Here is a 23,724-nt window from a genome sequence, read left to right on the forward strand (position 1 = left end):
TCTGTTCAGGTCGAATTCCTACAGTTTTCTCATTTTGTTGTCTGTAATTTAGTGGTTCACTGGGATCTCAAGGAAGCTCACAAAAATAGATCTAATGATTATAGTAATAAAAACCCACCCCCGCACTGAACTGTTAACTTTAAGGGAAAGCACTGTCTGACTCCGGGAAGAGGCCAGAGCCACGTCTATTCCCGCTGCAGTGTGAACGATGAGACCACTAACGGCACGCAGTGAGGACCGACTTCCAGATGTCCACTCCCCCAACTCCTCTTTCACCTGGTTCTCTGAGCGCAGAGATTCCTACGATTTATATTATGCATGTATATATTTATATATACACACATTCCCAGAGTGCTTGTTATGAATATACGTAAATATATATATATATATATATATATATATATATGTATATATACATTTAAATCAAGGTCCTTTCTCCATTGATTATGACTCGGTGAGTGGGAGTAGGGTCCCGGTCCTCTAGATACAGGTGGTGTGGGTACCACAGGTGAGAAAGACTGCTTTTAGGCTTTTGGCAGGGCAGAAGGGGAGAGAATTAGGGTGGAGGCAGGTGCCTCTGGAAAACGGCCCGAGGCATCTGCACTTCTAGAAGGACGACAGAGATAGGGGAGGAACAGGTTATGAGAGGAAGGTAACAGTGGCGATAAATGTAAATTACCTGAGAGAAGGGAACAGCCTTCTTCCATGGAACACACAGATGAAATGCGAGCCTAACAATGGGCCCTTCTTTTAGCGTGGGTGGGACCGAAAAACTAGGACCCAAGCAGGAGTGTGCTACAGCCTCGTGAAGGGGAGAGGCAGTGCAGGAGAGAACTAAGTGCAGTCTTGAGCTCTTTCAAGCAGATAATAAATACAAATAAACAAGGAAATACGATATACTTTGAATAAAAATAACCACAGGATCTGATACAAGCAAGTCTAAGGACGGGCCTAGGCTCGGTCAACAATACCACAGACTTGCCAGCAATCATTTGTGTTACACGCACACACGTGTGCGCGCACACCCCCCCCCCCCCCCCCCGACCTCTTTCATACTGTTCAGAGAAAAGCCAGCCTGATCTCTCCCCTGGGGCTGAGTTTTGTCATCTCAAAGCAATGAATATTTAAACAGAAAAATAAATATTTCAGAACAAAGTCATTCAGACCAATAGTCTAGTAGGTTAAAAATGATGAACCCTATAATAGTTTTAATGTCTCCAACCTCTTAAAAGCTTTCATCCATATCTCCTTAAAGCAGTCTTTAGAGCCGCAAACACCCATGAATCCTGCCTTCCACTGGCAATAGGAGACAAGAGATACTCTGGGTCGGCTACCTGCTTCCTCCAAAACAAAAGACCCTGCACACAAGTAACGACTGGTTGTCTAATCTGTTCAGTTTAATTGTTGATTTATACAATGCAGAAATGATTATCCTTTTCTTCAACCAAACTTTTTACTACAATTTCATTTATTCTTTATTTTGCCTTCATGAACAATTAAGTTTGCATTTTCTCTATGTTAAACTGAGATATCCTTGAACATAGCCAATGCTCAGAATAAAACATTCGCAAGATTTTTATAGTGCCTCCTGAATCATAAAATAATTTAATTATGCTTCACAGAATTTTACACTGGGTGTCCTATTATAGTCCACTTCTTTAAAATGAGTGATTCAGACTGTTCCCTGACAGGGGCCTGGCCCTGAGTGGGTCTGCCCTGCGTCAGCTGTAGTGCGTGGATTCGTGACTTCGTGCAGGAAATACTCCACAACACGAGTCCAGGGGACTATGAGGACACGTTTATTAAAGCTGGGGACAGTGACACAAAGAAGGGTTTAAGCACAGAAGCAGCAACAGGAGAGCCGGGGCCGGGCTGCTTTAGCTCAGTGGGAAGTCAGAGAAAAGGGGGCTTTGGGGACATGTTCAGGGACGAGCTGCCAGCTGCCCACTGCCTTGAGTTTAGGAGACAAGTGCCTGTGAAGAAAGAGGTGGGAGAGGAAGAAGAGAATGGCCTGGGCTGCTCCCTCTGGGTCTGGGTCCTTAGTCTTAAGGCTTTCATCTTTCTCTTGCAGGCGGGGACTCTAGGGGAGGTCTCAGGAGAGGGTTTCAGTAGAACATTCATCAGTTCTCCAGGTTCATGGTCTCCTCTGATGGGTCAGTGACAGGATCTTTAGTCCCTGCAGTTGGTTCTGGCCACCGCCCACCTAGTTTTGTTCCTTTCCTCGGCTTGGAGATGAAATGCAACTGAAGCCTGAGGCCCAGCTGCAGGGAGGAAAAGCCAGGGGAGAAGAGGTTACCATGGGGACAAGGTCCTTATTTTCCCAGTTTGCCCCACCAGACACTCTGGGGCCTTCTACTCTGGCGACCATCTGGGCCTGGCTGTAAATTGCTTGGCCATTGTGTTCTGCTGCCTCAGTTTACCCACTCCACAAAACTCTTCCCTGTACATGCCCCAGAACACAACTGCATTTTGTCTGAACTACAGTTACATGATGACTGATTTCACAAGTAAAGCCCCAGGGTCTGAATCGTGTACTTCCGTACCAAATGATATGACGTCACAGCTGCTCTTTAGAAAACTGAATTAACCAGGCAGTAGAATATCTGCTGCTGAAGTGGAAAATCTGTAAAAAGACAGAAACCTTTCTGAACTCAACAGTTTTAGGAACTCTGCAGAAAGTCTACCACAATATAATCATTCACAGATCTTTACCACAGAAAATGAGTTATTACAGTTCTATTAAATACATCTATTAATTGAAAGGCTGCATGTAAGAGCTCACATTATATACTATGAAAAGTGGAAAATAAATGAGTCCTTGCTTTCATCAACTCTCATCCAAAAGAATTTTTCTTTTAATAGTTCTCCTTTCCCCTAACTTAACCTCAACATAATCAATTTTCTAGGAAGCTGCTAGAATGATATTTCAAAATAAAATATAATTCAGATACTAATTAATTCTCTTCTTAAAATCCCAGGATCCTCTTCCGGCTAGGATGGAGGCGTAGGCAGATATACTTAGCATCCTAGCACAACCAAAAGAAGGACCACAACCAATTTAAAAACAAAAAATACCCAGGACTGCCAGAAAAATGAACTGTGTGGAAGTCCAATGACCAAGGAGTTAAAGAAGAAACATTCATCCAGACTGGTAGGAGGGGCGGAGATGGGCAGCTGTGGCAGAGAGGATGCGTGGCAAGGCGGTGGCTGGAGGACTGGGGTGGGCAAGGAAGTGACTGGTGGTCTCACATCTGTGTGCAGATAATCCAGGAGGAATAACTGGGGATCGAGACAGATGCACAACCCAGGGTTCCAGCGTGGGGAAATAAAGCCTCAAAACCTCTGACTGTAAAGACCACTGCGAGTTACAGCTAAGGGTTACAGCAGTGGGAGAAACTCCCAGCCTCACAGGAGTTTGTTGGAGAGACCCATGGGATCCTAGAACGTAAACAATCCCACCCACCTTGGAATCAGCACCAGAATGGCCCAATTTGCTTGTGGGTAGTGGAGGAAGTGACTGAAAGCCAGTCAAGAGCCGAGCACGACTCCTCCCCTACATATAGCGTCACAATGCAGAGATGTGGGTTGCCCTGTTGAATAACTAAGGCTCCATCCCTTACAATGTAACAGGTACGCCAAGACAAAGAAATATGGCCTGAATAAAAGAACAGATCCAAGCTCCAACAATAGAACTAAGAGATGAAGAGATAGCCAACCTATCAGATGCACAATTCAAAACACTGGTAATCAGGATGCTCATAGAAATGGTTGAGTATGGTTGCAAAATAGGAAAGAGTGAAAGCTATGAAAAGTGAAATAAAAGAAAATGCACAGGGAACCAACAGTGATGGGAAGGAAATTGGGATTCAAATCAATGGTTAGGACCAGAAGGAAGAAATAAACAATCAACCAGAATAGAATGAAGAAACAAGAATACAAAAAAATGAGGAAAGGCTTAGGAACCTCCAGGACAACTCTGAATGTTCCAACATCTGAATCATAGGGGTGCCAGAAGGAGAAGGGGAAGAGCAAGAAATGGAAAACTTATTTGAAAACATAATGAAGGAGAATTTCCCTAATCTAGCAAAGGAAATAAGGAAGCCCACAAAGATCAGAGAGTACCAAAGAAGCTGGACCCAAGGAAATACACACCAAGGCACATTATAACTATATTACCCAAGATTAAAAATAAGGAGAGAATCTTAAAAGTAGCAAGAGAAAAGAAGACAGTTATCTATGAAGGAATTCCCATAAGACTATCAGCTGATTTCTCCAAAGAAACCTTGCAGCCAAGAAGGGGCTGGAAAGAAGTATTCCAAATCATGAAAAGCAAGGACCTACATCCAAGATGACTCTATCCAGCAAAGCTATCATTTAGAATGGAAGGGCAGATAAAGTGCTTCCCAGATAAGGTCAAGGTAAAGGAGTTCATCATCAGCAAGTCCTTATTTTATGAAATGTTGAAGGGACTTATCTAAGAAAAAGAAGATCAAAAATATGAACAGTAAGATGACAACAAACTCACAACTATCAACAACTGAACCTAAAAAACAAAAACAAATACTGAGCAAACAAGCAGAACAGGACAGAATCACAGAAACAGAGATCACATGGAAGATTACCACTGGGGAGGGGGAGGGAGGAGAATGGGGGAAAAGGTACAGGGAATAAGAAGCATAAACAGTAGGTACAAAATAGATAGGAAGAGGTTGTGAACAGTATGGGGAATGGAGAAGCCAAAGAACGTATATGTGCGACCCATGGACATGAACCAAGGGGTGAGCGGAAGCTGGTATGAGGTAGGGGTGCAGGGCGGAGGGTAATGAAGGGGAGAAAGAAAAGGGACAACTGTAATAGCATAATCAATAAAATATATATTTTTAAAAAATCACAGGCTTCCCAATGCCCATAGTCTCAAGTCCAAACACCTGTGTGTAGACGTCGTTCGACACTTTGTTCTAGGTGTTATGGAAACAACAATGATTAGAAAGACAAAGTTCCCGTCCTTCGGGAGTTTGCATTCTAGCAGGATGAGGCAGGCAAGCAGAACAAGAAACGGATGGTGTGCTGTGGAAAAAAATAAAAGAAAGAGGACCCATGAGCACAGGGCTGGAGGGATATAGGACCACTATTTGATACAGGGTGGTCTTGGCAGGTAATATTTGAGCAGACGCCTAAGGAAATTCAGGGAGCAAGCCATGTGTCTGTCTACCTGGGGGAAGAGCACCTCCGACAAAGGCGAATGTGAAGACTCAGAGGTGAAAGCACACTCAGCTTGTTGTAGAGACAAGGAAGCCCGCGTGACTAAACTGGATTAAGCAAGGAACAGAGTGGTGGGGGATGGGGAAAGGTGGTGGTGGGGAAAGAGCCAGTTGGGCAGAACTCTTGTGAAGCTTAAGCCACTGCAGGGATTTGGGCTGTTGCTCCCGAATGAGAGTTTTGAGCAGAGAAGCGTAGTGGTCAGATTCAGGTTCTAGTGAATCACTCGGCAAAGGCAGGTAGACCAGTCAGGAGGGTATCGTGATCACCCGCCTGAGAGATGACAATGGCTCGGCCCGGCCGGCACTCTTACGTGCATCAAACCCTGGAAGACGCCTTGTGCAGTCTCGCCTACAGCTTTTTTGCACCTGCTATTCTTTTTGCTTAGAGGGCCTTTCTCCTTTCTGCTCAGCTGGCTAACCTGTACACACTCTTTCATGTTTAGTGTGATCATCTACTGCTCCCTGAGGTTTCTCCTGTCAACGTAGAACTGTCCAAACCTGGAAGAGTTTTTATGAGTTTATCTGAGCCAAACTGACAATAATTGCCAGGAAGCAAAACCTCAATAGACTAAAAAAAATGCTCTGGAAAATGGCAGCTTTGCCTCTTATTTTATACATTACAGTCAAAAGAGGAGTGTAAGGAGTCCATGAAATCCACTGGTGACAGATTAAGGATGCAGGAGAAAGCAAAGAGGGGAAGCCTCTGTATTGGATGAAAAATAAAATTGTAGAAACACATGCTTCTTCCACACAGGAGGTACAGACAGTTAACAATCAACAGTTAAGACGGCAACAACAACAGCGGGGAGATCTGTGGTGTCCCTTTGGGTGTGCTGGTTGTGCCTGAGGGGTCTGAAAACAGGGTTATCTCGACATTCCAAAGGTCCGTTATCACAGATGCAAAAGGACAACTGGCTGGCTCAGTTCAGGGAAAGGCTGACTTTCATCAGGGAAGTTTCTAGCCCAGGACGTGACTACCAGCCACAAACTGCTTTCAGTTAAAAAGGTTTTCATTTCAGACCATCCTAGGTGGTTACTTTCAGTCTTTGAATTTGTAAGGACTGCTCTACGAGCCTCCGCCTGAGTTAGGAAGGATTAGTATCCGGTTGGCCAAAGAGTTTGTGTTTTCAGTAGGATGGCTCTAGTAGTGTTTAGTTGTCTTTAAGTTCATTTGAAACAATTTTGACAGATTGCACTGTGACAGCTGTCATATAAGGATGCATTTTTAAAAAATTATCAAAATTGGTGAATTTTTGTGTAGCCATTTTAATATTGAAGATGGAAGACAATAAACATCTTCAGCATACTATGCTTTATTATTTTGAGAAAGGTACAAATGCAACTGAAACACAAAAAAGATCTGTGCAGTGTGTGGAGAAGATGCTGTGACTGACTGGACATGTCAAAAGTAGTTTGCAAAGTTTCACGGTGGAGGTTTCTTGCTACACGATGCTACACTGCTGAGTAGACCAGTTGAAGCTGATGCGATCAGATCGAGACAGTAATTGAGAACAACAACATTCTATCACTTGGAAGACAGCTGACATACTCAAAACATCCAAATCAATAAAGTTATTAGTGAAAATGAAAAAATGTATCTTTTATTTTACAGAAAAAAAACGTGACGGATTTTGTGGCCAACCCTTGGGGCCCCTTTTTATCCACACAGGACATGAGGAAGGGAAGACAGAGAGAGACCTGTTAGAAGGATACTGTGAACTCTACAAGGGGACCTACATAAGACTCTGGACTATATGGCAGGGGCAGAGGGAAGTAATCAGGGGATCGGTATTAGAGACACTCCTTAGGCAGAGCCAGTGGGGCCTGGCAATGGGCACGGGGGAGGTGTAGATGGACCACTACTGGATTTCAGCCCTAAGGGATGGTATGACGATGGGGAATGAGACAAGAATGGGTGGGAAAGGTAAAAGGATCAATTGTGGAAGTCCCATTTCCCATTTCCTCACAAAAGATCATCCTGGCATAAACTGCTAATTAGATTTTATCTCTCAGTATTTGAAGTTCATTTTTTTAAAAATGCATTCTAAAAATACTTTGATATTTCTAGGGTGTTTTTGGTAACTAATTTTCCCTTTATGATTTCATTTTTATATTTATTAAATTTAATACATGTAAATGAGAGTAAATCAAATGAATAAAGAAGAGCTTATAATAGAAAACAGCCTCCTACCCTTCCCTTAGTCCACTCTCTTAGGAGTGATGCTCTTTTAATAGTTTCTTAAAAGGCAGAGATTCTGAGGCCAGAGGCTGCCATTAAGGGTTACTGACTGCTCCGTGCAATGCCCAGTAGTTGAATTATCCCCCAGATATCAGGGGCCCCAATCTCCAGTGGAGGCCTGTTAGGAACCAGGCCACACAGCAGGAGGTAACCTTGAATGTAATGGGCTTGAATCATCCCTAACCACCCACCCCACCACCACCACTGACATCCCTGTGGTGGTGGTGGGGTGGGTGGTTAGGGATGAAAAACACTGTCTTCCAAGAAACCGGTCCCTGGTGCTAAAAAGGTTGGGGACCGCTGCTCTACGTAACGCACACAGAAATCCTGTTTTCTATGCCTTCTTCGCTCCTGCTCTGAACGCAGGGCCTCCGCGGGGGTCTTGCTGGACACACTGGTTCCCATGCCCTGGGCAGCCTCCTCGGACCGTCAGGCTTCAGCTTCTCCATTTCATTCATCAGTTGGTTCCCACTGGCTTTTTCCAAAAATTTATTTAGCTGTCTTGTTTGTTAGTAATATTGCCCTTTACCCTCTTCTATTTCCTGTTACAGGTTTATTTCTTCTTGTACTTCTTTATGGTCATTTCAGTGCATCTCTCACAAGTGACAGGCAAAAATCTCTACCATCTTGACCCAGAAGTCATGATTTTCTGCAAAACATTTCAACCTTAAGCAAGCTCCAGAATTCCAGGTTCCTTTTTATTTCTGAGAAAAGATATGAGTTAATAAATGTCTGTTTTCTTTAAAATAACCCTTTAACATCACTAAGATTTATTAAAAGCAAATTAGAGAAGTTTAGAGGAAGATGAAATGTGTTTACTACAGTTCTTGAAACAGCCCTTGTACTTCACAGTTGAATACATGAAAAACGTTTTGATTACGGGAAGCAAAGCGAAGCAGCCGAGTATCAGAAGTAAATGCATACAGTAAACCTCAGGCCAAGTGCCACCTACAAGCACGTCCTGCACGGTGTGGGACACATCATTCTAAGTCCTGACAAATACAAAAGACTCTCTAGGGTCTAATCATGAGCAGAAAATATAGAACAAAACAAAAACCAAGTACTTACCAATCAGAATGCCTAACTCTTCACTTCCCTCCTTCACGAACGCAACTGCGTCAAAATCAGAATGCAGTCCAAAGGGAGGAGAACATCTCTCGTCACCCCACGGATCGCTAACGCATGGGTCAAACAAGGCCTGCCATGGACCCTGACCCTTCAGTGAGGAAGGGCCGTGAAATAAATGCAAACTAGCAACTGCAGTATGCAATCCTTTATCACAATGAGACAGACAAACCTAGTAAAGAAATCAGAGTCCTGTGTTCACAGAACTCATCGAGAAGCTATCACGAAGAAGCCGTTATTGTGGACCAGGAAAACCTGGATTGAGAAGAGGATATTCAACTGGAGAGGGGTGGCATACAGAAAGGCTAAGAATCGAGCTCTAAAATCAGCTCCTAGAGCATCAAAAGAAGCCGTCTATACTTTAATGGTTGCTTGGTAACGAAGCATTCCCCAATTGCACTCCACATTTCCTATCTTTCCGTGTGAGGTCAAATTCTCAAAAGCAGACAAAAAAACTTTAAGCATACTGAAAAAATAAAAATCAAAAGGCATATCTGTTTCTTCTTTTCATTTAAAATCTCTCATACCTAGAACTCTATCATTATCATATCATATCAACTAAACTAGCTTCATTCAAGAATAATTTTCCAGCAAAGAATGACCAAGATACATGATTTTTACTCATTTGAAGATTTTCCCTGTCAGGAATGGACTTGATATTTAAACATATCTTATTCAAAGCCTGAACTTCCTAGGAGGATCTTCTGAAGGTAGAAATAGCACCAGACAGCACTTGCGGGAAAGTGAGTGCTAGCTCCAGTTCCACCAAGGCTTTGCCCCGTGACCTTGGACAACTTCACTTTCCCTCAGGTTCCATACCCTGGTCTGTAGAATAAAGACCACCCTAGCTTTAAGAATCTACAAGCCTGTGAGGAGCAGAATAAATACAGTGATAAAGAAGAAACATCAGGTATGTTACCACGTGAAACTAGGTATTTCCTTCCGTAACAGAAAGAGCCCACCAGTGCAGTGCCATTAATATCTGTTCCCCGCCCTAAAGCGGCTAAGAGCTACTCCAACAGCCAATGCCTTGACTGCTCTCTAACTCTGCACAAATGTTCCCACACGAAATACTAAGCCACCAGAACGTAAAACCTCTGTGCTGAGATACAGTTTCAGGAAACTAAAGTGGTGTACACAATAGTCAAATTGATCAACTCTACACTTATCCCAGAAGCTCCAGGGAAATTCGTAGACATTTCTTAAGGTCCTGGCTACAGGTGAGTTACAGAGACTTTTCTTATGTAAAAAAGAAAAGTTAAGTAAGTATTATGGCCTGTAACCTTCACATTATACTTAATGTAATGGTTATCATTCCCAGCCCCCTCCCCCAAAGGGTAGAAAGGGCATAAACTTGGGAATAAGACAATCACAGGTTCAAACCCAGGATTTGCCATGTACAGTTATGTGACTCTGGATGAGTCACTTACCTTCTCACTGCCTTGTTTTTTAAAATCTGTATGATGATGAGGATAGCTATCTAATGGGCTATCTAGAAGAAAACAAAATCGTTTGCCTCTGGGTTAAAAAAAGTGATAGAGATAATAATCTTCGTTATTGTGAAGAAAAAAGGGCAAGATATATACACACGCGTGTATATATAGTTTCAGCAGTGCGAGACCTAACAGCTGAGTTACAACCTTAAAGTCCTTCATGTTCTTTTTCATATAGATGGTCACATCAACACAAACACAGGGGGGAAAATGACATTCTTCTTTCTAAAGGCTTTATATAAAACATAGGCTAAGTGAAATTAAACCAAACAAAACACACACTCCCAGTTTCTAAAATATGTCTCCTGGTTCCACAGGAGAGAAAAGTTTACTGCGTGTACTTGGACAAACTTTTGATGACAGCTGCTATGCTGGGAAATGACCGCCTGGCAACCCACTTTACCTGGAGTCACGAAAGCTCTGAACAGTACCATCCACAGTCTTGAATAGTTCTGTATGATCATCACCTTTACAGTCTACAGTGTCTCTAACTTCTTCAAGTGTCCCTACAACTTTAAGTGAGCAAGTAGTACTTTGGTTTTTCTCCTTCCTTCTCTGTTAGAATTGCAATGATACAAAATTCATAGGAGAAAAGGATCTTTCTCCTTTCCACAGCAGGCCACAAATTAAGCTTAACTACAAAAACATGAAAACTTTATTTCCCCTGTCATTTTGTTCACGCATTTTTATTAAAGAATTATTTTCACCCTTATTGATCAGTCCTAGACTCTCTGAAACTATTCCACCACTGAATCTTCTTTAATACTCAAGAACCTGGTTCTGAGCCCTGGCTAGCGTAGGTCAGTGGATTGAGCGCGGGCTGGGAACCAAGGTGTCCCAGGTTCGATTCCCAGCCAGGGTACATGCCTGGGTTACAGGCCATAACCCTCAGCAACCGCACATTGCTGTTTCTCTCTCTCTCTCTGTCTCCCTCCCTTCCCTCTCTAAAAATAAATAAATAAAATCTTAAAAAAAAAAAAAAAAAAAAGAACCTGGTTCCAGACTCAGGTAGTGTCTTCTTGTGTCACTCACACACAGAACATGCCATAGCCTTTTCTCTCCCCCTTTCCGCCCTCAGCCAAACTTCCCAAACTAATTCTTTCCTCATCTGAACTTCTAATGGTACTTTACTGACATTATATTCATGTAATTTACCATATTCCACCTTATACTTTATTTTTTAAATTTTATTTTAATTGTTACAGTACAATTTTCTATCTTTTACTCCCATCCCAACCCACCCACCCAGCCCTCCCCTCCTCCCTCCCATTTCCACCCTCCCCTAGTTTTTATCCATGTGCCCTTTATACCTGTTCCTGTAAACCCTTCCCTGTTTCCCCTGAAATTCCCCTGAAATTCCCTCTCCTCTCCCCTCTGAACTGTCAGTCTGTTCTTTATTTCAGTGTCTTTGGTTATATTTTGCTTGTTTCTCTGTTTTGTTGTTTAGGTTCCTGTTAAAGGTGAGATCATATGGTATTTGTCTTTCACTGCCTGGCTTATTTCGCTTAGCATATTGCTTTTCAGTTCCATCCACGCTGTTGCAAAGGGTAGGAGCTCCTTCTTTCTTTCTGCTGCATAGAATTCCATTGTGTAAATGTACCATAGATTTTTGATCCATTCATTTACTGATGGGCATCTAGGTTGCTTCCAACACTTGGCTATTGTAAATTGTGCTGCTATGAACATTGGGGTGCATAGGGGTTCTTTTGGATTGGTGTTTCAGGGTTCTTAAGATATAATCCTAGCAGTGGAATTGCTGAGTCAAAAGGCAGATCCATTTTTAGTTTTCTGAGAAAATTCCATACTGTTTTCCATAGTGGTTGTATCTCCATCTTGTGCTTTAAAGTTTAATGCATCTTATGCATTCTACTCCTTGAAAGTACTGTTCAACTGACTTTTCATTCTTAAAGTAGAAATACAGTAAATGAGACACCACTTAGTTTTCATTTAAAAATAAGTGGTCTCAATTCTGTTTCCAATCCAGATAAAGTAACAAGGACCATTTATTTTATCTTGCTATCTCAAACAACTAAAAATCAGGGGAAAAAATACACACAACAACAGCACTATTGCACAGCAGGCAAAGAACAACAGTTATCCCCCCAGACAGCAAACAGCCAAGGTGAGCTTTACAACTGCCTGGCTGGCTGAGTGCCTAGAGAAGGTTTCTGGGCTGTGATGCAGAGAGGGAAAAGCCAGGCAGGGCCTGCTGGTCCCCACGAGTTGAGGAGATGAAGCTAGGAGTCTAGAGCAGCCATAGACAGCACCAGTTCACAGGAAGAGCGCTGCAGAAGAGAAAGCTGACCGAGAGGGCTCCAAAGACCTCCAAGTCCTTGAAGGCCTGCCCTCAAGTGCTCAGTTAAGTAATGACCATGTGCACACGAGGAACGGCTGAGGCTGGACCACCTGACAGAGTTGGGGGGCACAGTGCTGGGAGCTCAGTGCCAGAAACAGAGCCTATTCTCAACAACGAGGGTGGAATATTTAAGGAGCATCAGTTCATGTGCTAAGAAGAATCTTGTCTCACCAGTGAGGAAAAATTAACCAGAGACCAAACAGAGCTCTGTTCCTATCTAACAAAACTTAAAAACAAGGCCTAAAAGGATCGAACTATTTCTATGAAAATCAGCTTAAGAATATTTAGAAATTAGAAAATACCTAGCATCTTACAAGGTAATATTCACAATGATTGGCATCCAATCAAAAATTATCAGGCATACGTGCCCTGGCGGGTGTGGCTCAGTTGGTTGGAGCTTCCCCTTACTGAAGGGTCTCGGGTTCATTCCCTGGCCTGGGTGCACACCATCCCATACACATTCGGTCCAGACACACACAGGACAGAATCAATTGATGCTTCTCTCTCCATCAATGTTTCTCTCTCCCTTCCTCTCTCTCTAAAAACAGTGAAAAAAAATATTCTCGGATGGGGATTAAAAAAATTATAGCATACAAAGCAGTAGAAAAACGCAATCTATGATCACCATTTTGATTAATTTTTTTTCCGTATAGACGACTGTAAACCTGCTTCTGCCCACCCCATGCTAGGACACCACGGTTTGCCAAACCCTCAGACTTCATTGTCGCCGTTCCACTTTCCCTTTGCCCTGTACTCACTTATTGGGGTCCTACTCTTTCCCCCCTTTCCCTGACTTCCCAGGAGGCTAGAGATCCCATGCCACTTACCCACTGGTGTCTTCTGGATACACACACAGCCTTCCACTGCACATCTGCAGGAGATCTGTGTTTCCCCCTAAATAGCTATTAGCTCCAAAGTCCTTCTTACAAATACAGAGTGCACCTCCCCCAAAATCACCTTATATTTTAAGTATTAAGTGACTGAGTAATAAGCACTTAGAATGTGTGATTACTGAAATGAACTCTTCTGGCCGGCCTTTCAGGAGGACCCTGTCAATGCATTAACATGCATTTACACTGAACCTTTAATGTAAGAAATTAATCATGTGGAGAAAGAGGTATTCTGGCCCAAAGTAATAATACATGAAAAATAACATACAAAAAATACATGAAAAGCAGCAAGGTATAAATTTGGCATATTTGGGAAATTGTAAATGATCCAGATTTGGGGGGTGGGTGGAGGGAGAAAGCGAGGAAAAGGGAAGAATCTCTCTGCTTCCCGGGAGGCAGGGCATGAGAGAGCAGGCTGGGGTTTTCACACTGATCCAGGGATCCAAGACAAGCTGTCCAACTGTGTTCCTATCATCGAGCCACACAGAAAACTTTTCCTATGGTATAAAAGCAGGGCGGACCTGTATTCCTCTAAGTGAGAGGTTAGCAAACTATGGCTTTCATCCAAAACTGGTCAACCTCCTATTTCTGTACAACCTGAAAGCTAAGCATGGTTTTAAATTTTTAAATAGTTGAAGAATATTTGAAAAATACATGAAATTCAAATTTCAGTGTCCATAAATAGTTTTACTGAAACACAGCCGACACCCTTCACTTATGCATCAGCTCACTCCTTCATGCCAAAAGCAGAGCTGCCCAGTTGGGACGGAGACAGCATGACCCTCAAAGCCAAAAACATTCATATTTGTGGATAACCTCTTTAAGTTAAGAGTCTTTCAAAATCTAATCCTCTTCACTTAAGTGTCAGTTTGCTTCTTCTGAACTCCTTACAAGGATCTAAAAATCAGTATTAGTTAAAAGAATACAGCTATATTATTTGTGGATAATAAAGTATCCTTTTATAATTTCATAAAATAATTATTTACATTACCATATTTGCTGCTTAAATATTCCTTTATACTAGAAATATTAAATTTTGGTTGCAGAACTTTATCCTGTAATTTTGAATGAATTAAGTCTCTCCAGTTACGTGATTTCAAGTTACAATTTTAAAATATAAAACTGTATCTCTTTTTGTTAGTATCAGTCTAACTCAACCTATCTTCTGAGCCATTAAATAAGAAATGTTATTCTAATATTCTGAAACTGATAACCCTTTGAAAAATTCAAGAGGCATAATGAACAATAAATATGCCAAAGTAAGCTAATCTAACACTTTCTATGGCATTTGATTTATAATAAGTATTATTAAATCAGTAGTTTTCAAGGGCTTTATTAATTTTTAATAGTTTATTTCTATTTTTAATAATCATGTTTTACTGTTGCTACTGATTAAAAGACTCTATTAATTCCCAATTTTTATTTTTTAACTCTTTTGATACAGTTTTAAGATCTCAAGGGAAGTGATTAAATTTACTTTTTGCTGATTTTCAGTATGTCATTTGTTGGTCCAATTGGCATCTTCAAAACAGCATTTCTATAAAATAAGTTTTAAAACGGAAAGTTCAGTATTAGTGACCTTTGGTGGGTCTAAGCAGGACCTGAATGTTGGAAGGCAGGTGGATTGTGCCCATCAGCAACAACACGGTTCATAATGAAATAGAAAAAGAACATTCTACTTAAGAATTGAGGGAAACAGCCCTTATTTTTGAAGTTATAAATTGTTGACAACACTGTATCATCGGTAAGCTTCGAAAACTGAGTGAAGTCAAACATACGGTCAAAAACCCCCCTTACAATAAAAATACAATACTTAATAATACTTGTGATTAGTGCTTTACTTAGTAATTAGATATAAATGATAAATCATCCACATTAATTGACCCAATTAATCCAGGACAGTAAAGACTCTGGAAACCATATGTTTTCCTATCTGTGAAGAATAATTCAAGGAAGCAGATGAGCCAAGAGAACAGAAGATTAAAGGGACCCTTAGCCATTATCTACAAATATTTGTTTTTTATGAAGAAATTAAACTACTGTGTGACTCCGGATGACAGAACCAAGAAGAGTAAGAAGACAATAATGAAAACAGATTTCAACTTACCATATGGAAAACTTTTGTCTTTTCAATGGCCCAAAATAGAACCACTTATCTTATGAGGCTGGTAGAATAACAGACATGTGTGCAAATCTGGAATTAAGTAGATCTCAAGTTTGAAGCCCCTCTCTCTCTGTATCCAGAGTTATCAGGCTGCTTGACCTCTGGAATCTCCAAGTCTAATAATATTCGGAGAAAAATAGGAAAAACACCACTGACCTCAAAAGGTGATTGACAAGTGATATATGATACAAGTATAGTAACTGTTATGTATGTAAGTGTGATCTGTATGTAAAATAGGTGCAAAGCAGACATGCAAAAATCACGTTACTTCAATGACAGTCATTACACCTAGTGGTTAAAAAGCGGGGAAGCCAGAGCTGACCCCCTGGGCTGAAACCCTGTACTGCCTCCTTAGGTAGGCCGCTCAACTTCCCCGTGCCCCATTTCCTGATTTCCGCACTATGGACGTTAATGCTTACAAGGCTGCTGAAAGGAATGAATGACAGAATGTGTAAGGCACTGACTCTGTAATGTTACCTATTATTATTTTTATAATTATAATTTTATTCAATAGTGAATTCCCTGCTATTTTAAGTATTCTCTCAAAGCCTTGACTAAGTCAGAGATGGAAACTTCCGAGGTGAATCAGAGAGTTTCAACTAAATTCATTTACATATTCAACAAATATTTACTGACTATGTAATATCTACAAGCAGCATTCGAGTACAGTAGTTAAGAGTATGGATTCCCTAGCTCTAACATCCCCCCACCAAAAACAAAGAGTACAGACTCTCAAGCCAGTCTGTGGATGTGGGTCCCCACGCCTCTTAGTAGCTGTATACACCTGGGCGAGTTACCCAACCATTATGCTTCAGATTCCTCTTTCGTACTGTGGGCATAATTGTACAGGTGTCGGAGGACTCAGTGAGTTAATGTAGGTAAAGTGCTTAGAACAGTACCTGGTAACTACACATATGCGTTAGCTAGCAAGCTATTATTATGGCCATGTTCTGGGCATAGTTCTAGACAGCAGGAGCGTAACAGACTGCTGACAAGGTCCCTGATCCTTCTGGCAGGGAAGGGGGACAAACAAACAAACAAACAGAGTGATGATAAACGCTGAAATCAGTGGTAAGTGAAGAAGGCAAAGCAGGGCGAGGACACAGGGAGTGACAGGAGAGTTCAAGCTGGGACAGGAAGGTCGATGGAGAGGTCTCCCTTGAGAAGCCCTGTGCAGATCTGAGGCAAGAGTCTTTCTGGCTGAGAAAAACCTAAGGAAAGGCCCTGAGGAGGATGAGGGGTGAAGGGAAAAGCAAAAAGGCCAGTGTCATTGGTGGGAAATATGGGAAGAGAGGGACAGCAGGAGATAAGGTTATAGAGACACGGCCAGGTTCCTGATCAGACAGGGGCTTAGGGACTGGAGTAGGAACACGGGTTTTGTTCTGGGCCTGAAAGGAAACGAATGGAAGGTTTATGAGCACGAGAGAGACAAAATCAGACCTGCATTTGAAATGGTTCACTCTGGCAATGACCTCTAATTAACTATCTGCTGCCAAGGTTTCCTGAATTTAATCATTCCAACAGCAAGAGAGGGACATGGAAGCATCCGGAGAACAGGAGCAACACAGCATGCCGGCAGACTGCAGCATTTCTGACTGCTTCGAAGAGCGGGTCTGGAGCCCAGCGATAGAGTCGCTACATTCAAAACTGCAGACCACTTACTGCAGAAGAGCATCCCACGTGTTCGTTGGATTTAACAAGTGCAGTGTTGTGATGAAATGTTTAAGATCTGACAGTAGTCTGGGAATGTTGGGGGAAGAAGAGTGAAAGAATTATGACCCCAGAAGGGTATGCTGGGGACACCAACAAAGTCAGATTCCAGCGGACTAGTCCACCAGAAGGACACTGGCGGGCGCAGGGGCCGCACCATTGCTGTGAAGGGCCCCTCCGGGGAAGGCCCGTCTGAAGAGCACACGCAGACGTCCGGGACACTGGGGAGGGTGGAGCGGTGTCATCACCTCTCAGCTGGGAGATGCCCTCTGTGGCAAGGCAAGCTAGAACGGCAGAAGGGCAAACAAACCCTAAGCTTACCTAGTATCAATGGCAAAACTAAGGAGAAAGATGAGGGAAAAAATAATAAAGGGAAGGGACATAAGTGGTGTGTGGGGTTGGTGTGTGGGGTTGGGAAGAAAGAGTATTTAATGAGTCAAATTTAATCATATTGATAGAATTCTAGGTATCTTTTCAGAAAAGCTAAATCATTTTTAGAAGCGCAGTATTTTTTAAGAGCCAGTCTTGGTCTTGGCAAGGAAATGGTTATAACTGAAGATTTGGAGTTGCCCAGAAGAATTCAGAAAGAAACCAAGTTTCTGGAAAAAGTGAGGTTTTTTTTTGATCTACTGTAAAGGAACATAAATTAGTCTCCAACCCACAGTCTCCGCCTACCCCCAACTTCCCAGAGTCCTGTGCAGCCGTAGAGAGTGGAATGGGTGCCAAAACAAACAGTGTGGGCTGAAGCTCTGTGGATGAAGGGTGGGATGAGGTTCGGGTGGAACTGGCAAGCAACCGAATGGAATCACTTTAAAGCAAATGCCACAAAATGGAGACTAAAAATCACTGAGGACTCTCAAAATTCACAGAAAATGGGATATGCTTAGCAAAACCATAGAATAGATTCCTTACTCCAATTGATTAAAAAAAAAAACCCACCCCAGAAAGGATAGGAAAAACAGAAACAAAGCGAAACATACCTGTTCTCTTATCTGTCTTTAATTAAAGCATTAAATACCCTCCCTCTCCTCTTCTCCCAGCTCCCCTGGACCAGAATAGCTAACTGGCAGCAGCTCAGGTGAAAGACTTCAGCCTCCCAGCTACAAAGAGGGGAGATAGCAGACAATGGAACTGGTGATTCATTACAAAAGAATACACTCAAGAGGGGCCTGCTGCCACATGGGCTCACTGCACTATTTAAAGGAACAGTAACTCTCTTTCCAACCTCCCTTATTCTTAACACCTTCCCTCCTCTTGGTCCTGATGGAAAACAGATTTTGAAGAAAATGCCAGCAAAGCACTGAGCTGTCCAAGAAAGGGAGGGCTTTGTGTTCCACAGAAACTGGCAGTCTCACACTAGAGCAGAGCACCAAAATCTCCCCTCACATCCATACTACAGAACCTTTCCCTCTCTGCCTAGTACATTTTCCCTTTCAACAATAATACAACTGAGTCTGAATCTGACTAAACATTTTGTTAATTAATAGGAGTCGGAGTCATATGCAATTTTGTTTTCCCAATTTCACATGTATTATGAGAATGACTGATTTTTCCTTTTCCTTGTTTTATTCTGCACTGTTATTTTCACAGATGTGAGAAGATATAATAATTTGGTTCAAATGCTCAGAAATGAGTTATCTCAGTGAAATACACCAACAACATATACATGAACAAGAGAAAAACCTAAAGTTATAAAAAAAGTAAGTCATATGAGCATTCTACCATATTAGGGTTTTGCGACTGAATTCCTATTTGTTTGTTTAAGGCAGAGCATGGATTACTTATTGTAAATCACAAAGCAGTTTGCGAGGGGCACCGAAAAGAGGCCGTATAAAACGATGGCACGGGTACTAGTAGAGCACACACCGGGCAACCACCAACACTGATCTAATCCTGCACCATCCAAACGTCCGCCACTGAGCGCCCTTCTCCCTCCTCCACCAAGCAAGTGATGGGAACTAAGGCACACAGGAATGTTAGCATCTGAGAGGCAAGAACTTGGGTGACAAATGGTAAAATCACCTTTAAATAACTTTCTTAATATATGAATCGACACTAAATACAGTACACAACTATTTAACTTTGAAAACCAAACCCTAAACAGTGTGGACATTTTCTATTCAGACACTTATGTGACAGATCATTATTATATATTCAGATTAGACGTCTGGCTTAACAAACAAACAAACAAAAAAAGAAACCAAAAACCCCCATACGACAAGTAAACACCTGGCCCATTTGCTTATTTCCTTTGACTTTTTTTCCCCTAGATTACCAATAACTATGTACGTTACATTAACATAGAAAGTGTACACTCAGACAAGTACGCTGGAATAGTGAAAACTGACAAATTCAATATCCTACACTTTGCAGGTGTACACATTTAGGGTGGAAACAGTTACTTGTTTCCTCCGGCATTCAGCACATGCTGATAAAAATCATAATGCTTTCAATTTATTTATTAGGCTTCTTCACTACCAAGAAATCCCTTTTTCCTTTTTCTATTTATCTCTTCTGTTGCATTCCTACAATCATAGTTTCCTTAAGTACCAATTGGTAAGATCACGAAGTGTGAAGTGTTCACATGCATGTGCGTTCTCACTTGTGCTTACACATGTTTAACCAGCTCCTCTGGACACTAAGGGGGCATGTTCCAAGAGGTCTAAAAAGTCTTAGTTTAAATAACTCTTTCACTGATTTAAATATATATATAATGAAAAGTCAAGTAGTCGAAAGCCTTCAGTAATAGCTAAGAAAGAGGAGAGCTGATACCCTCTAATATTGCCAGTTAATGAAAATTGAATGAGAGCTCCAAGGTTAAAAAGTATCACCTTCCAAGCAACAAAGAGAATACAGAAATAGGTATTCTCTCTTATGGGAATTTTTAAAAAGTAAAGCAATATTTCAAAGGAGTTAATTAGGCTAATGATGAAGAGATAAAAGGTGAAAGAGAAAATATTTCAAGGGTTTCTCTACTTTCCAAGAGGGAAAGGTTTCTTGATAATCTCCACACGCAGATCTGGCAAAGAATTACTTTGGGAAGAGATATTCTTTGAAAGTTCCCTTTCCTCCAGGTCCCGCTGGGAAAATCTCCCTAATGCTATCCCTCCTTCCAAACAGCACTGCGGGGCATTATATAACATTTAACGGAACAGGGTTCCAGCTCCTAGACTCATGCCTCTATCTGGATGGCCAGCCAACTCTCTCGCCCTCCGGTGGTGAGCTGGAGAGGCAGAGGGGAAAGAATAAAAAAAAAAAAAAAAAAAAAAAGAAGAAGAAGAAGAATAAAAAAAAAAGCCAACCTCCTTAAAAGGAAAGCACTGTCCAGTGATGAAATTTCCCTACAGAGCATAAAAGCCTGGAGTGAAAATGATCCTAAGCCGGAGACTAAAGGACATGAAAGTTCTACAATGCAAATGATTTCTCATTGATAAATCACAGCTTCACCATTCCCTCTCTTGCTACATATAAAGGAAAAGGGCTAAAGGAACACACAGAAGGTTGCCAGCAAGAAATGAGCGCTGCCAGGGGAAACCACAGAAGAGTATTCATTCACCTTTCCATTTGTCAGGAATGACTTGCTAAAATGCAGATTAGATATTGCCTGGCACAACCAAAGACAACCAGAGAGAGAGAGAGAGAGAGAGAGAGAGAGAGAGAGAGAGAGACAGGGAGGGAGAGAGATCTCCCACTTCCCACTCGCTCTCCTTCAAATGCCTTTTAATGCCCCCGTGATTGTCAGTTACACACTCGGATCTGTTCCCCTGTCAGGGAGGGCTCTACCTGCCTCTGCTGCACCTGCATGCTCCTATGGTTCCTGCTGAGAACATTCTTTCCCAGTAGCAAAGCCAGGAAAAATGGGACATTTTCCTAGTCTTCATTTTTAATAAGCCATTTAAAACGAAGGTAGCAAAACTGAAATTCCATAGCTAATTCTGAGAAACTGAAGTGAATTGGGAATCGGATCTCCCTGTAACACAAATTCTTCTGCAATTCTTAAAAGGAAGTCAATCCCTCTCCCCTCTTTTTGGCAGTCTACAAGAATCTCTTCCTACCTCTGCAGTCTCTCTCTCCCTCCCTCTTCTCAGAACCAAGACAAAGAGGTAGACAAATCCCCACAGGGTCTTTCCTGAGCTACAGCTGCAGAGTACAGGAAACAGGAATCTGCTACGAAGCTTGGAGGGGGGGGCGGGGAGAAGGATACGATACCTCCCTCCCTCCCTCCCTCCCCTGCGCACCCCCACCTCAACACACAGACTTTTCAGCTGATAACAACAAATCTGGTCTATTCTAAGGAGGCAATAATAATTAAAACTCTGAAGGCTATATCCCAACCCCGTATCTTTATTCTGATCCCAGAAATGATAAAAGAAACACACGGAGGAAACACAAACCTTACCTGAGTTACCATTTTCTTTTTCTCCATAAACCAACCGGAATAATAGGTGATGAGCGCTTCGAAGCGGTCGTGCTGGGGCACACCTTCCACGCTTTCTTTTCCACCCCCCTCCCCCCCCAACCTAGCGTATTAAGCGTAGATAATTGTTCTCCCTTTATCCTCTCTTCCTTCCTTTTTCTTTCTAGTGTTTCTTCCTTTCTTTTCTCTTCCTCTCTGGTAGCCTCTCCCCCTCCTTCCTTCTCCAGCTCCCTCCCATATCTCAGGCAGATGGCTGAAGGAAGCCCCACCCCTGAATGCCTAAGGCAATTAATCAGAGTAGAGAGCCCCACCTCTTCCTCCTCCTCCCACCCCCTCCCAGCAGGCTGACATCTCCCAAGTCCAGAAACAGCCCTGCTGAAGAATGGCAGTTTGGTGTGTGCTTTGCGCACGCGTGCGAGTGTGTGTGCATGCGTGTGTGTCTGTGTATGAGGGAAGGAGGGGGAGAGAGAGGGAGGGGCAGGCGCCATGTGCAGGCATATTTTAAGGAGTGAATATCTCCGACGGTGGCATTAACTGTACAGCACTAGAAGCATTCATAGCTTACCACAGTCAATGCAGATTTAAAACATTCCATCCACGAATATATGACAATAAATAAGATATGAAACAAAAACCACGAAAAAAACATTTCCACTGATGGACAGTTTGCAGATGTAGGGGATCTAATAAAACACGTGAAAAGCTGCTGGGTGACCACGGACCGGAAAGGTTTTCAAGGAATGGGAATATGCAAGAACCTGCTTGCCCCAACCCAGTCCGATGGCTGCCAAGGACTAACACAGAGGAGGAGGGGACTGAAGTGCTTTTTCTACTGTAAAAACCTGGGGGCTCTGAAAAGGTGTCTACAAACATGGCTGCTTAAGGCTTCCAGCTTCATTAAAAACTGTGGTTAATGGGAATTCACCCTTTGTGTTCCTCAGGCTGCTGTATGTTAGCCTCTGTGGAAACACATAAACCTTTTCTTGCAGGTACACTGGACATCGGTGTCATCGCTGTAAACAGTAGCTGTCACTACAGAGCGCTACAGATACACGCGGTTCGGGGGAATGCCCACTGGGAGGGAGTACGAGCATCTTTAAAGTTTTCTTATTAAAAGGAAATCACGGAAAACTGCATCAAAAGCGTGACTCGGCCCAGAAGTCCTGGCCTAAGTCCTACTTGGGCCCTTTACAACCAAATGACCTTGGAAAACTCTTAATCTCTGAAAATAAATTTTATAATCTCTCCACTTTATATTATTAAATATTCAAATAAAACAACCTATATGAATGTTTAATGAGTTTATGATGTTTATCATTTGTCTTATGAAATAGGTTTTCTAATTTTTTTAGTATTCTAATAAGATCCTAAAGGATTTTTTCATGTATTTTAGTTGTGCTATATTTATTATGTTATAATCTAGTAAATTACCCAAGGAGAAAAGAGATTAATTCCAAAATTAAGCTTCTTTTTAAAATAAACACAAAGAAATCAAAATGAAAAATCACAAATCACACTGAGAATACAGTCCTTCACTGTCTCTGTAAGAAATGTTTCGCAAAACGTATAACCATGCTTTTGAAAAACCTCCTGTAGAGTGATGTTGGTTGGTGACATAATGTCATCATGCTCCCACTCAAATGAACAAACATACAAACAACTGTGAAACACACACAGGACTACCAAACAATCGCAGAACCTGGCACTCTCACAACTATGTGCTGAGTACCTACAATACGTCGGGCACCATCCTGGGCAGTTACAGACATGGGTATACTTTTGCTATAACCCATAATATGTTAAGAACGATGTACCACAGAATGGGATCTTTAAACATTAGAAAAAATCATGATGAGAAAAGGAACAGACCAGTGCTAGGCTTGTTTCTATTCAACATTTTGGAACTGATCTGGAAGACAGAACATATTGCATTCTCTGAATTTGCAACTGAAAAGACAATTAGAAGGAGATAAAATGCAGTCAAATTTTTTAAAAGAGAAGGTGAGTTAAGCAGAAAACAGGTGAGTTTCACTGGGAGCGGGGGCTACCCTGTACACCTCTGGAAAAAC

At 42.0% G+C, this 23,724-nt stretch overlaps 1 protein-coding gene across 28 annotated transcripts in view; it reads right to left on the minus strand.

Annotated features, from left to right (window-relative positions):
• RBFOX2 (RNA binding fox-1 homolog 2) overlaps nucleotides 1–23,724 on the minus strand; it is a 258,234-nt gene that overhangs the window by 61,867 nt on the left and 172,643 nt on the right. The window contains exon 1 of one of the 28 annotated variants that reach the window (XM_036019562.1): nucleotides 21,638–21,837. The exons of the other annotated variants lie outside the window; for them this stretch is intronic. Coding sequence (XP_035875455.1) covers nucleotides 21,638–21,664 — 27 coding nt within the window. The 5' untranslated portion in view covers nucleotides 21,665–21,837. Of the gene's footprint in view, nucleotides 1–21,637; nucleotides 21,838–23,724 lie in introns of those variants that run through there. 28 annotated transcript variants of the gene reach the window in all.

This window comes from Phyllostomus discolor, chromosome 2 (assembly GCF_004126475.2).
Source record: "Phyllostomus discolor isolate MPI-MPIP mPhyDis1 chromosome 2, mPhyDis1.pri.v3, whole genome shotgun sequence".
In the NCBI taxonomy this organism is placed as follows: Eukaryota; Metazoa; Chordata; class Mammalia; order Chiroptera; family Phyllostomidae; genus Phyllostomus; species Phyllostomus discolor.